General features: G+C 46.5%; 1 protein-coding gene across 2 annotated transcripts in view; it reads left to right on the top strand.

Annotated features, from left to right (window-relative positions):
- Positions 1-6,371: 6,371 nt before the first annotated feature.
- Col22a1 (collagen type XXII alpha 1 chain) overlaps positions 6,372-15,335 on the top strand; it is a 231,373-nt gene continuing 222,409 nt past the window's right edge. For both annotated transcript variants that reach the window (XM_036209012.1, XM_036209013.1), the window contains exons 1-2: positions 6,372-6,532; positions 8,244-8,810. In XM_036209012.1, coding sequence (XP_036064905.1) covers positions 6,442-6,532; positions 8,244-8,810 — 658 coding nt within the window. In that variant the 5' untranslated portion in view covers positions 6,372-6,441. The remainder of the gene's footprint in view (positions 6,533-8,243; positions 8,811-15,335) is intronic.

The following is a 15,335-nucleotide window of genomic DNA, read 5'->3' as shown; positions in this document are numbered from 1 at the left end:
ATATGCATATGCTATATAGAGGATGTACATACCTATAACATAATTTTCTTAGCAATTTTGAGTGCACAGTTAAACATCGCTGATTAGATCTACATGTTGTGGAACTGTGGCCACCATTCATCAAAACAGTTCTTGAGAACTTTTTCATCACCCCAAATAGAGCTGTTGATCTCTTAAATGATGACATGAATCCCTCCACACTGACTCAAGCCTTAATTTCTTTTTTAGTATTTTAGTTTTAGGTTTACAATTCCTATAATCCCTTGGTTACAGTTGTTCTAAGTATTTTATCTTTCTTGATGTTAGTATGCATGTGACTTATAACACTCATTTTTGGATGGTTCATTGCCAGCACACAGAAACACAGACAATATGTGAGTGCCAATTTTTTATTTTGTGACTCTGGTGGAGTTATTTGTTCTAACAGTCTTGTGGACACTCTAATATTTTGTGTAGATAAGATCATATCGTCTCCAGATACAGGGACTTTGACATCTAATTTTCCAGGTCAGATGGCCTTTGTTATTATCTTTTTTTCGTGCAGATTATTCTGGCAAAGTGTTGAATACAGTTGTGTCAGTTGTGTAGTGGGGATTGTATTGTTTTTTGACCTTAAAGGAAAATCATTTAATATTTTACTGTTAAGTATGATGTTGGCTGTGGGTGTTCCTATTTGGCCTTTATTATCTTGAGGAATGCCATTGTGGTCTTAATTAATGAAATGGATGTCTTATATGTTAAAAAGATATTGGCTTATGTCACATGCTTTTTGTGTGTGCCAATGGGAGTCACATGTGTTTTCCTTCCCTTTATTGATATGATAATTATGTCAGTTTGTTGTTCTTTGTTAAATCCTGTTCCTGATATAAATTGCATTTGGTCATGGCATTTGATACCTCAGCAACTCATACCAATCAGCCTGCGTATTCTTTGCTCCATAGCTTTGTTCATAAAGATATGTCCCTGTATTTTTCTCCTGTGTGCTTTGGGGGAAGGTATGCAGTAAGAGTTCTGAACAGTTGAAGAATATAATGGTGCCTGGTTTTCTCAGTCAGGGAAATAATAAAATTTCTTGAGCCATGAAAAATATTGAATCAGGGTATATACTGCTGCTTTATCTACCTGTCCATTATCTTTCTTATTTCCCCCAAAGTAGCCACTCAGAGGTTGCTGTTATTGGATTTTCTGTGGAGCATCTATGCTAACATCTATGGAGATGATAGTGTGTGGGTCAGTCCAGAAGAGGCCTGTGTTCAAATCCCAGTCTGTCCTCTCAGCTCTCATCAACTTAGAGATCTGGGAAAGAGGTGACTTTACTCCATCCCAGTCTCTTCCTAACCCTCATGGAAGTGACAGAGCCTGCCTGCCTTGAGAGGACACAGGAGATCATACCAGAATCAGAGAGTGTCTAGATGGTGGCTAGCCATTTAAGTTCATAGCTCTCTGATGACATTACTACTCATATAACAAAGGACTCCTAGCCACTACAAGATAATAAGATGATGGGTAGGCATTGATGCTGGCCTTTGATCATTTATCCATAAAGCTAGTATTCCTGAGGTGGACAGCATTGCTTGGAACTGTCCTAGGTCCTGGTCAGCAGCAGGGAAATGACAGACAAACCCTGCATTCACAAGGCATTGATGGATGGAAGAGTTGAGCAACCAACAGACTTGTTTATTCCCATCTTCTTTCCTTCTTGGGCCCCCAGACTCCTGAGCCCAGAGCTATGGCTGCCCTGCTTGTTCTTTAGGTAGAGCACCTTTCCTTTTGATCCTCCATCTGCCTCCTGATGTTTTCTGCATGTCTTTATTCGGGCCCTTTATAGCCCAGGAACTTGAGAGGTTGCCATCATGCCTTGAGAAGTGTGCCACATTGCCTGAAGGTGGTAGAGATCTGGTTATAAAGCTCATTCTTTTGCCCTAAGAGGAACTTTTCTAAGTACCCTGCTACCCTGTGGGGCCTGGCAAATGATGTTTTGTCTAAAGTTGTTACCTGCTTTGTATTCATGGGTTTGAATTCTCAGTTTTCCAAACTCCACTCAGAAAAAAAAAATCTCAGGAAGCCTGACCTTTTCCCAAATGTCCAGGTGATAACTACATATCTAGCCATCTGCCTTTGCTCCCATAACTCCCTGGGCTTCCTTCTTCCTGTGCTGGATGGCTGCTTCCCTGACCTGGCATGTAATGCATCTTAGACCCCAGAAGTCAATGAGGACCTGTGCAGGGTGGCTCATCGCCCTTTGCCTACCTGTCTTAGGCATGTGATGGAGTGAGGAATATTTATTAAATGAACAAATCAATGCAAACAAATCTGTAAACATACTTCTTTGTTCAGATGTTGGCTTTACACTTGCAAATATATGGTTTTTTAAAACTTACATTTACAAGCTGGGGATATGGCTCAGTGGGTAAAGTGTTGTCTGTGCAAACATGAGGAACTGAGTTCAGACTTCAGGAACCCACAGCAAAGCTGTATACAGTGGCATGTATCTCTGACTGCAGCACTGGGGTGGAGCAAAAATAGCAGGAACTTGAGAGCGAGTCTAGCTGAAACCAGGGAAAGCACATTCACTGAGAGACTCTGCCTCTAAATACACACATGGATAGAATGATGGATGGATGGATGGATGGATGGATGGATGGATGGATAGATAGATAGATAGATAGATAGATAGACAGACAGATAGACAGACAGACCAGGGAAAGCACATTGACTGAGAGACTCTGCCTCTAAATAGATAGATAGATAGATAGATAGATAGATAGATAGATAGATAGATGGATAGATAGATAAAAGACCTTTTTCAGCTGCATGCATGACTGAGCACACCCCCAGACAAAATTTAATACTCATGTACACCACAGCATGTACACACACACACACACACACACACACACACACACACTTCAAATAAAAGGCAAAATGGACATTTGAATATGCAGAATGGGCAAAACATTTGAATAACAAACCTCGTGGACCAAAGATAAGCATAGAAAACAAGAAACCATGTATCCCATTTGAGCTAGAAAAGATGGATCCACCAAGGGACAACCCACTTAATGCTGCTGCTGACTATGTGGTGAGGAGGTTCGCGTGTTGTGGAGGCAGAGGAAACTGGTGCTCTTCTGTAGAATAATTTGGGAACTCGTGTCAGGGTCTTTATAAAATGCATAGGGCTCTCTAGGCATTTCCCTACACTCACACCCCAGGAAAAGGGTTGTACATAAGCAAGACTTCGGTACCGAAGTTTACTCAGTATTATCTTAAACAAGCATTAGAAAGAGTTAAGAGCGTATGAGGAATGTGGAGTAGACAGGACTGCTTGATATATAATGTTGGCAGAAACACATCCCTGGCATGAAAGGGAGGATATGGGGTGCCCTGGGGCCTGGCCAATAAATAGGCTTTGACTTCAGGGTTCAATTCTGGGCACTGCCACTGACATCCATGAGGCTGTCATCCCTCCGTGCTGTAGCTTTTCACTTGTATAGTGTAGGGAGATCATGGTACCAGCACAGAGACTAGGCCTGTGGATTAAATAAAATGGAAGAGTGGAAAGCAGCTCACTCATGGGAACAGGCAAGTAGTACCCCATACTGTCAGTGACAGACAGTGGGGATAGCTTTACTGTTCTATTCGGGAACTAAAGATGAGGTCTGGGTGCTGCTGTGTCTGGAGAGAATGGCCTGGATGATCCTGTCCCCAAGCAAACAGTCCAGTCTCTGAGCTCAGCTTTTCCCCTGTGGCAGCTGAGTATTAACTCTCTTTGCATTCTTCCTTCCCTCCCTCCCTCCCTCCTCTTCCCTCCCTCTCTCCTTCCCTCCCTCTCTCCCCTCTTTCCCCTCATCTATCAGCATTCACTGTGTTGCTTTTTGCTAGGTTTTGTACTTGTCACCAGGGCTACAGAATCCATTAAGACCCCTTCCCCACCCTTAAAGAGTTCCCGTGACACCAGGGGGCCACACTCATGGGTAGCTGGTTGCAGCATGGCTCATTGTCAGACTCTATGAAAACAAACCTGCTTAAACTTCAAATAGGGGTATAGCCAGCTTCAGATTGCCTCTAATTTCACAGGGAGGTGCAGGGTTGGGGGAGCCGTCCAAGCATAAGCCTTCAGCCCTCTAGAGGGTTACAAGACATGTGGCAAGAGGGGTCAGTCTGTGAACAGAATTCAGATGACCCATCTCCCTTGAATGAATTGTGGGGAGATACAGGTCCTGAACAGAATCCCTTAGTCGTTGGTTGTCCCTGGCTTGTCCCCATCCCTACCAAAGGGCTGGAGTTTCACAGACTAGACTCAGGAATGCCTGGACTCAGTATCCATGGGGGTGACTCTCGGAATGACATGCCTGCTGGTTTCAGGCTACATGGTCCTGACTCCATCATTGCTAGGAGTACAGCTGGCCTTTGCAAGCTCCTTCTCGGGATTACTTATTCATCTATTCAGTGAGGGTGACCACAGCTACCTGCAAGATGTGAGAAGCTATTGAAATCCTACAGGTTTTCCAGCTCTTAAGCCAAGCTGGAGATAGCATCCTAGGGTGGCTGATGCAACCTTCGAAGCACAGGGTGGCAGGGGGTGTCCTAGGACCACAAGTAACTCTGTGTGGTTGAAGGTGAATTGCATGAGGCGAGAGATGGGTGTGGCTCTTCTCATGTGGATCACGAGGCTTAGGTTTTTTATCAAATGTATATTCAGCATGTATTGTGTCTTTGTATGTGTGCAAGAGTGAGAGGCAGGAGACAGACAGACAGACAGACAGACAGACAGACACACACACACACACACACACACACACACGACGAAGGGGTGTTGGTGGCAGTGTGAGCTGCAGCATGCTCAGTCCCTAGGTGTAGTTTCATGGACCTCTCTTTTGGTCACGCAAATTGTGATAGAAATGCCTGAGTCATGCCAGTACCTTGAAAATAACGGTAGCATACGTCCATTTGCCCTCAATTCGTTCTTTTGCCACCTGCTTGATAAGTTATTGTTTACCAGACTCTGCAAATGTATTCGCCCATTATTTGAAACATTAAGAAAATCTTGCTTCCATCTCAGCTGTTCAAGTTTGGTGGATGGGTCCTTCAGAAGATTCTTATTTGCTACTCCAATCCTAGGTACTGGTTGGGCATGCATAACCAGTAAATTCATGTACGTAAATTCATGCATGCCCCAGTGAGTCAGCTCCCAAGCAATGATATGATGGTAGGTGGGGCGGGGAGGCAAATGGATGAGTAACAGCCTGTTGATAAAAGGAAGGAAGTTCGCTGTTCACTGGACACTGCTGAGGGTGGCCCTCAGCCATATGGAGAGCCATGCCAGGGGGAAGAGCAGCATCTGGGCTGAGTTCCTCCAGGGCTCTTGGTAAGTGCGGGGTTTTGGAGAGGGAACCTTCCCCATAGGAGAAGGTCTGCTGCAGACATGGTATTTGTGGAAAACAGCTTGAAAGTCTGCAGCCACCATCTCCAGCCTGCTGGGCTGGTGAGGTCAGGGGTGGTAGATCATGGTGGCTGTGTGAGTCATGCTAATTAGGGAACTGGGATGGTACAAATGAAGGGCTCTAGGAAGGGCTCAGCTGTGGGTCACCAGGGTCAAGAGCTCATTACTCCTCTCTGCAGCCCCTGCCTTGCTGGGAGCGTGGCTGTTCCTCGGTATACTAGTTGGATGGGAGAGGCAAATGGATGAACCAGGAAAGGAACATGTCAGATATTTTGCCTTCATTCTTTAGGAGGTTACACTGTTGGCTCTGGGGAGAGGTTACACTGTGGGCTCTGGGGAGAGGTTACACTGTTGCCTCTGGGGAGAGGTTACATTGTTGCTCTGGGGAGAGGTTACACTGTTGGCTCTGGGGGGAGGTTACACTGTTGGCTCTAGGGAGAGGTGAAGCTGTGGGCTCTGGGGAGAGGTTACACTGTTGGCTATAGGGAGAGGTTACACTGTTGGCTCTGGGGAGAGGTTACATTCTTGGCTCTGGGGAGAGGTTACACTGTTGGCTCTGGGGGGAGGTTACACTGTTGGCTCTAGGGAGAGGTTACACTGTTGGCTCTGGGAAGAGGTGAAGCTGTTGGCTCTGCGGGGGAGGTTACACTGTTGGCTCTGGGGAGAGATTACACTGTTGGCTCTAGGGAGAGGTTACACTGTTGGCTCTGGGGAGAGGTGAAGCTGTGGGCTCTGGGGAGAGGTTACACTGTGGGCTCTGGGGAGAGATTACACTGTGGGCTCTGGGGAGAGGTTACACTGTTGGCTCTGGGGAGAGGTAAAGCTGTGGGCTGGAGATGGGCTGGCTCCTGCATGTGGAATTCCTCCATTTCTCCTGAGCCTTCAGCTCTGGCGTGCTTCTCAGGGTGTATCTTTTTCCACACAGGAAATGCTCCACTAGATCCTGAAGCATCTCTCTCTCTGACCAAGATACGCCTGTCCCCAAGAGCAGGAAAGCCATGGCTGTTTCCAGAGGGAGTCCTTCAGCCTGCCTTCTGTGGATGCTACTGCTGTGGAGAGGGGATAGTGGCTGCCAGGCCCAGCGTGCAGGTGGGACATTTGGGGATAGGATGGTCACCATTCATGTTTGCGTGCAAGTGAAGGTGGGATCCTGGGAATTGGTTCATGACTGACTGAGTGTGTGTGAAGACAGGTGAGGAGGGCTGAGAGAGTTTGGCTCAATTCTCTATAGATTGTGGCTTGGACTTGGAAAACTGGAGGGAGGTGTAAGTGTAGGAGATTCACGTAAAGCATAGGCTCAGGCCACACTGTGAAGTGTGTGTGTGTGTGTGTGTGTGTGTGTGTGTGTGTGTGTGTTTCTGTGATTTGCTTTTTACTGATTTACAAATATAAAAGCGAAACCAATAAAATAGAAAAATTAATAGCTCTTTCATAGCTCTGTATACCTTGAGTTTCCTTAGGCATACATCCAGAATTGTACACACACACACACACACACACACACACACACACACACACAGATGGGGGGCAGGACTGGAAAATCTCTCCCTCTAAGCACAGTACCCGAACTCCGTTAGACTCTGTTGGGAGGCACATCCTCACTGGTGAGCTGCTTCCCTTCTGCTCCCACTGTGATGGCTCCTGCAACGCACTGTAGGAAACCCCAATTAAGCTTAGAAAACACCATTTCTCAAACAACCTAACTGTGAAATGGATGGGTAGACACCTTATTAAGGGCTTCCTTAATGAGGAAGATAATTATATTAATGCTTTATTTTGTTTAATCAAAAGCATCATGCTTATGTAAAATTTATTTTTATAAAATATATGCATGTGGAGCATTATAGAACTTCTCTATATAGGCATATTTAATATACATAAATATTATACATTTGATATGCTTTCTAATGGTAAAATACTCCATGCAGTAGACTCTATGCAGCCATGGAAATCCATAGGAAACTTGGAAATCCACCTGAAACTTGCTTCTAGCATTCAGTTAGGTGTGGGGAAGCAGACCTTAGATCATCAGGCCTGGCACATTGGCAATACCCATATAAAAGCTGAGTCCATGATAGAACATGTGCTGTACCCCAAGCACTGAGCTGGAGGGAGACAGAAAGATCACAGGAGTTCAGTGGGCAGGCAGTCAAGCCCAAACCCAGAAATCACCAGGATCAATGAGAGACCCTGCCTTGGAGGACCAAGAGATCACTATAGAGGAAGACACCCAAAGTCTTCCTTTGGCCTCTGTGTACACAGACATGTGTATACTGCACACACACGCACACACACACACACACACACACACACACACACAAAATAAATAAATAAATAAAATGATATCACTTTTTTGTTTGTTTGTTTTTGAGACAGGGTTTCTCTTTGTAGCTTTGCACCTTTCCTGGAACTCACTCTGTAGCCCAGGCTGGCCTTGAACTCACAGAGATCCGCCTGCCTCTGCCCCCCTCCAATCCCCCCACCCATGAGTGCTGGGATTAAAGGCATGTGCCACCACCACTCGGCTGATGATATCACTTTTTAACCAAAGTTAAAGTGGAGATCTTGACACCTAGTAGTGTCCCATGGACACAAACCATTTCAATGCGGTATCACACATCCTCAGTTAGTCCTCACTGTAACTCTGTAAAGCCATACAGATCCTGCTGTGAGATGTCAGTAAGAAGGCAGGCAGGCACCAGAGTCAAGTCTGAGGGTGAGGAGTTTGGAAAAAGGGAACTAAATCTGCAGGTTTCCCAACACCCATTCCTCCTGGTCACCCTTTTTCTCTCCCATGCAGGCTGCAAAAGCGTGCAGTACGACCTGGTCTTCCTCTTGGACACCTCTTCCAGTGTGGGCAAGGAGGACTTCGAGAAGGTCCGCCAGTGGGTGGCCAACCTGGTAGACACCTTTGAGGTGGGCCCTGATCACACCCGTGTTGGGGTCGTGCGCTACAGTGACCGGCCCACTACAGCCTTTGAACTGGGCCACTACAGCTCCCGCGAGGAGGTGAAGGCTGCTGCTCGGCGCATCACTTACCACGGGGGCAACACGAACACGGGTGATGCGCTGCGTTACATCACCAGCCGCAGCTTCTCTGCCCAGGCAGGTGGCCGGCCTGGGAACCGTGCCTTCAAGCAGGTGGCCATCCTACTGACGGATGGCCGTAGCCAGGACCTGGTGCTGGATGCTGCAGCAGCTGCCCATGCAGCGGGCATTCGCATTTTCGCAGTTGGTGTGGGCGCCGCCCTGAAGGAGGAGCTGGATGAGATCGCTTCAGAACCCAAGTCCGCGCATGTCTTCCATGTTTCTGACTTCAACGCCATTGACAAGATCCGTGGCAAGCTGAGGCGTCGGCTTTGTGAAAGTGAGTGGCCCTGCTTCCCTGTGGAGCTTTGTCACCTTCCGAGGCCACCCCCACCTGCCACCTATACTGGCCGCAGAAAATTTCTGTGGGCAGAGACTGGCAATGTGCCAAGCTCAGAGGAGGCATGGATAGGCAAGAAGCAGAGACAGGACAAGTGAAACTACATTCTCTGGAGCTAGCAAAGCAAGGGGCCGAGGTACAATCCACACCCAGCAGAGGCTGTCTGTCATCCAAGCATCTGTTTGGTGTCTCCCCCTTGAGTAGAGGCGGTGGTGGGCAGAGGTGGAAAGGACTTGGGGAATTGAAGTGACCCTGGTCCTTTTCATCTCTGGTCTGCTGACCACCCAGAGCTCCTGAAGTTAGAAGCAGAATCTGGGTGTTCTAACTATATAGAAGTTCATTGAGATGTATAGAGTTTGGGACTCTACAAGTGCTTTTGGGCTACCTTAATCTAGCTGTGTGATGTTCTTAATTTGTAAGCTCCTTACGGTAAAGAAGTTTCTAGTTTTTAGAAATTGAAAGAATAAAATCTCCAACGTTAAAAAAGAAAGTTAGAGGCAGAGCCTAATAGCAGGCTCTGCCGGAGAGTTACAGTGAGTGACCAGGAAAGAAAAAAATGGTGGCAGGTTGACTCTTGGTATTCTGCCCAGCAGCACCGAATCATCTGTACGCCCAGGGGCTGATGACCTGCAGACATCCTAGAAGACCTTGGTCTCTCGACTTGTTTGCCTGGAATTTGTTGAGTGTGGCAGGTTATGGGGTTGAGTGTTGAAGGGTATGAGCATTGGGCAACAGCAGACACACAGATCCTGGCTCCAGGGCTGACCTTGAAGTCTGACCTCCAGGACTTTAGAGGGGTCATTCTGAGGACAGCCCCTCAACCACAATGGGAAGAGCAGAGATTTTCCAGCCTGTCTGTGGTTTTCACCTCTTCCCTCTTCATTGTGGTGATATTGGTCCTTGGATGTCAGTGGATCACTGTGTGATTTCCCCCTCCAGGTACAGCAAGGGCTTTGTTTTGAGGCTGGTTGGGGGAGGAGGTCCTGGGACCAGAGTTTCTGACTCTCTTGCTGATTACTGCAGGGGAATGAGCCATCCCTGGAGGGAAATCCAAACGGGTCATCTGTCAGCAGTATAAGTAGCCTTAGGGACTTAGGGGGAGTGGATAGGGCCCATAGTGGGACAGCTGAGTATGGTTTAGAGGGAGCAGATCCCCAGGATAGCTGTGGCCTGAAACCCAGTGTGGGAAAGACAGATTATTCCAGAAACTGGTGTGACTGTAGGTTTTCTTACCACAGTATGACAATCTATGTTGTTTATTAACCTGCTGTTAAAATGAAATAGGCACAAATGATCTGCATTTGTGGGGCTGTGTGCTGATTTCTGGACCAGTAACCCCTGTGGTAGTGGATCCTTATCTCCAAGTCAGTAAAGACACATGAGCTGTGCAGAGACACATGAAGCCAGGCTGGGGCCTCATGTGTTGGGGAGGCATTGCTGAGAATGTAGGCCGAGGGGGGTGGTCTCTGGAAGTAGTGTGCTCAGGATGATTGTGAATGTGTGGGATTGACAGATGAGATGTGGTGGGATCTAGGGATGCTTTGACCTGCCTGGGAACTCTAATACACCTGTATACCACAGTCACAGAGGACAGTGAGCTTGCTGACTTTTGCAGATTTTAGGAGTCTGAGTAAAGAAGATTCTGGAATGAAGGCGAGACACTGTAGGGTGTTATCCAAGGCTTGGGCGTGATCAGATCTGGGCAGAGAGAGAAATATTGTGTGAGCAGCAGGGGAAAAAAGGTATTGTCCCTTTACAAGAAAGCTGTAGCCATGCAGAGAATGAGTTTGGGAGAGCTCAGCACTGATGACTAGTTCCGTTTGACAGATGAGAACAGTGATGTCCAGAGGGCTAAGTGAAGATAACCCATTTTCTGGTATGCAAACAAGGCATTGACCATGGACTTAACAATCGACTTTATTTAACACTCTTTACAACCCAAGTGTTCATTCCTTTTCTCGGCTGCTAAGATCCTAGTAGGCGGAACTGAAGACAAGCCATCCTTAGCAGTAGAGGTGGGTTGGAGAGGGAACTATGCCAGAGTAGACAGAGTGGGTGGGGCTGGTCTAAGGGGTTGATGTAGGTTAATGCTGGTCAGAAGTGTGGGCTGAGAAGAGCTAGAGAGCAGTGTCCTAGCCCTGGCAGAGGGGCAGAAATCCAGCACGCAGACTCGGGGGTAAGAGCTCCATCTGTCATCCCAGAATGCTTTTGGGAAGCCAGAGGCATCTGGTATTGACCACTGACATTTTCCCACTTTACCAATATGCTTCTTGCTGGTTCTAGATCTTGGCAAGGCTGAGTCTGGACTTGTAAGTACTGTTCTGGGAATGGCAGAAAAACCCTGACAGGTGAGCTCCTGAGACATGCTGTTCATGTTCATAGGACAGCAGGGCTGGGAGCAGACTCTGTCCTGTACAGGTTGGCCTCCTCCAACTGTGACTATTGGTCAGGGCTCACCATCACCAACCTTGCCTCTGAATTGGGGGAAATGCTTCAGAGCACAGGTGACAGAAAACCCTACTCCAATGGCTTAAAGAAGAAAGCCATTTGGTTTTTATTTAGTATGTTTAGTTGTGGATATTTTCTCAGGAGGCAGACAGGTTGTATTGGCAGGTTCTGTGGGGAGTGGAAACAAGGTCGTAGAGCATGGATAAGATCAAAACACATTGCATACATACACAAAATTCTCCAAGTATCAATACACAGGGTTATTTTTTTAAAATAAATTAGCAGACATTAGCATTAGCACTCCCTCCCATCGCTGTGCATGTAGTTAGAGTTTTCCTGTCTGGCCCAGTCAGGACAAATCTCTCTTACCCGCCAGTTCCACAGTCGCTCAGACCCAACCAACAAAGCACATAGAAACTTACATTGCTTACAAACTGTATGGCTGTGGCAGGCTTTTTGTTATCTATTTCTTCTATCTTAAATTAACCCATTTCTGTTAGTCTATACTTTGCCACATGGCTTGCGGCTTACCAGTGTCTTTACATGTTGCTTTTCATGGCGGCGGCTGGCGGTGTCTCCCCCAGCCTTCTACTTCCCAGAATTCTCTTCTCTCTTGTCCCGCCTATACTTCCTGCCTAGCCACTGGCCAAACAGCATTTTATTTGTACAGAGCGATATCCACAGCACTTCCCCTTTTCTTTTTTTTTTTTTCAAGGAAGGTTTTAACTTTTACATAGTAAAATTACATATAACAAAACAATTAACATGTGCACTTCAAAATCATGCTGTAAATTGGACACAAGATTTAGATTATATTTTTTTTAGGCAGGCAGTCCTATTACCCAACTGATCTATATCCAGAGCCCTGTGACATTTCTAATGGTGTGTGTGTGTGTGTGCTTATTCACATTTGTCTATGTAGGTATGTGAGTGTGTGGATGTACCAACCTCTGCATGTGCAGAGGCCAGAGGAGAGTGTTAGCTGGTTTCCTCTGTCACTTTCTCCCTGTTCCTTTGAAAAGGTTTTCATCTGAACCTTGGACTAGGCTGGAAGCCAAAAGACCCTGGTGATCCTTTTCTTCTGTTTCCTGCAGAGCTGGGCTTATAGGGGTTTGGTGTGTGGGTGTCGGGGTCATAACTCTGGTCCTCAAGATTGCAGAGCAAGATCTCTTAACTACCAGGCCACCTCTCCAGCTCTGACATTTACTTATAATGATGTAATCTTGGTATTTTGATGGCATAGTTAATGAAGCTGACCCTATTCAAAGTATTCTTCAGATCATGGCACTTATTCCCAGGGTGCCTTGCACACACATCTCTGAACAAGACCTACAGTAAACATCTGTTGGTGTGCCTCACCACTAGAAACAGGCCGTGTTATATCTTGACCCCACCTAGTCTAGATCTCCCCTGTTCTGTTGCATGCTTTGAAATTCACTTGGTAGAGTTATGCCTCTCCACTGGCCATGATGGTTCTTCTAGTTTCTGACCTGTTCTTGGCTCTGTTCTTACAGCTTTTGTCTGGGGGTAGGCAGAGCATCCCTGCATCTCATGCTGGGGTGGTAGGATGAGGGCCTAGTCTACCCTGAGACACAGTGCCCTGCAAAACACTGTCCTGTATCTGGAACTTCACAAAGCCTGCTGGTTCTTGATCTGTATTCCTTTTAAAAATTGTTTTAAATATTTTTGATGTTACAATTTCCCTCTCTTTCTTCTCCCTATGATCTCTGACAGTGTACCCCCTTACTTTCTATCAAATTCGTAACCTCTTTTTTTTATTATTGCATCTGTGTGTGTGTGTGTGTGTGTGTGTGTGTGTGTGTGTGTGTAGGTGTATACCTATCCCTAAATATATAAATATAATCTGTTCAACCCATATGCCATTACTTGTATGGGTTTGTACTTTGGAAGGTCAAAGGTCAGATAGCTTCATAGAGTGAATCTAGGTCTTGCTCCTCTCTTTCCATTCATAGGCATCTGTCTACAGGGTGATGCTGGCTGCTGTGAGAAGGAGAAAATGGGTTTGACTGAAGGCATTCTGATAAGAGTTCTGTTTGAATAATAGTGGGATCCAAGGATGCATGAGTGGGTGAATGAATGAATGAACTGCTGGGGGCCAAGCAGAGGTGTGCACCAGGAAACACTCAGCTATTTCCTAGACTGTAGCTAAAAAGAACAGAAAAGAAGTCCCTATTCCTCTCTACCCTAGCTGCTGCCTCCCTTGTCCTGGCCTTGTGGACATCAGTCACCCAAAGACTCCAGGTGATACCATCATTGGTCACTGTGTCTGCTGGGACTGGGAGCAGGTACAGGGATGAGTGGATATGTGGGGGTGGAGAGGACACCAGCACAAGCCTGTCATTGCTCTGTAGAACCCCCGAGCCTGCAGACTTAAGAGAGGAGGCTGTTTTCTAGGCCTGGCATTCGGTCTAGTTTCTAGCCCTGGAGAGGAAATAGGCTGAACATTTGAGTCTTAAACGATCTTGTTTAATATTTGGGAGTAAAGAATCACTAACTCTCCTCCTTCAAGGGAGGGGATTTTATACCAAAGGGAAGCTGAGGTGAGTAGAAGAAGGTATCATGAGAAGCAGGAGACAGATGCGACTCAGTCCAGAACAACACATGCTCACTGTGATGCCCACAAGAAAATCACATGGCCCTCCGTAGCCAGGATTCTCCAAATGCCTAAGAAGAACTGAGATTTAAGTTAACGCTCAGCCACCCAGGGAGAAGGCATTTTTGTAAACACAGCTGTGAGATGAGGAGGGCCTGGTCTGTTCTGGTGACAATTGAAACAAAATCCCCTTCCAATCACTTCAAGTATAAACAAAGCAAAACAAAATTTTAAGAAAGCTAACAATAACATATTGGAAACATCTGGCTGGGAAGATCAAATCAAAGCACACCACAGAATCCAAACATCAGAAATAGCCTCTGCATATGGAAGATGTCTGTGAGTGACATTGCAGCCTGAATTGAATGGGAACTATTCTGAACAGGAACTTCATATTGACTAATGATGTAAATGGAGGGGATACTGAATGGGATGGTACTGAATGGAGTGATGCTGAATGGTTACCGTACTGATGTTGATGATTTGAATGATGATAATGTTGATGTTTGTGGTGCAGAATGGAGGTGATACTGAGTGGAGATGATGCTGAATGGAGGTGGTGTTGATGTTGGTGAAGCTGAATGGGGGTCTGGTTGCTTTCAAAGCCCATATTCTCCCATTTGCGGATGGCATAGGTACTGAAGGGAGCAAGGGCAGCATAGACAACCAGAAGGCTGTCAAGGCTGCCCATAGTTCTGGGCCTTACTGTCCCCTTGACTTTAGGCACATCAAGAGAAGTGCCTCCATCTCACAGTACCAACTCCTTGTTCTCTGTGGCCTGGGTAAGGTTCTCAGGGAACCCAGTCTCAGTGTCAACTTCCTGCAGTGTGTGGGGTGGAGGCTGTGGACAGGCTTAACCCAGAGCCTTGGCTGTAATTAAGAGCTCTTTCTATCCTGGTGGACTCTGTGGTGGCCACAGAACAATCTTTATATAGCTTATCTCCTATGTGGATGGGTCTCTGGAATGCAAGTCAGCTTCTGTGGAAGAAGCCTCCACCTACTTCTATTCTGAGGACAGGCTGTGCTAGTCCTCTCTCCTCTGTCCCTGTAGACAAGGGACAATTTTGGTCCTTGATTTTCCTGTTGAACTGAGGTGCTGCTTTGGATTTGGAGAAGGGGGTTTTCTCCCTGCTTCCACGGTCATCTAACCCTCATGATTCATGGCCATCCTCTTCCTTTTTTGCTCTTTTCGTTCACTGTCATTTCCAGTACAACTTTGATCACTGGTTGATCAATATAACTATTGACCATTACCAACATGACTAGGGGTGGGATGGGAGAGGCCTGTCCATGTGAGGAGGAGAATAAGTCTGTCACTTAAATGTGTATCTGGGGTCCTCATTGGAGAGACCCTACCCTGCATTTTGATTGGTGGATGACAATGCTGTCTGCTTACTCTCTGA

The sequence above is a fragment of the Onychomys torridus genome, chromosome 16 (genome assembly GCF_903995425.1).
Source record: "Onychomys torridus chromosome 16, mOncTor1.1, whole genome shotgun sequence".
NCBI lineage: Eukaryota > Metazoa > Chordata > Mammalia > Rodentia > Cricetidae > Onychomys > Onychomys torridus.
This window is presented reverse-complemented; position numbering and strand designations above follow the sequence as displayed.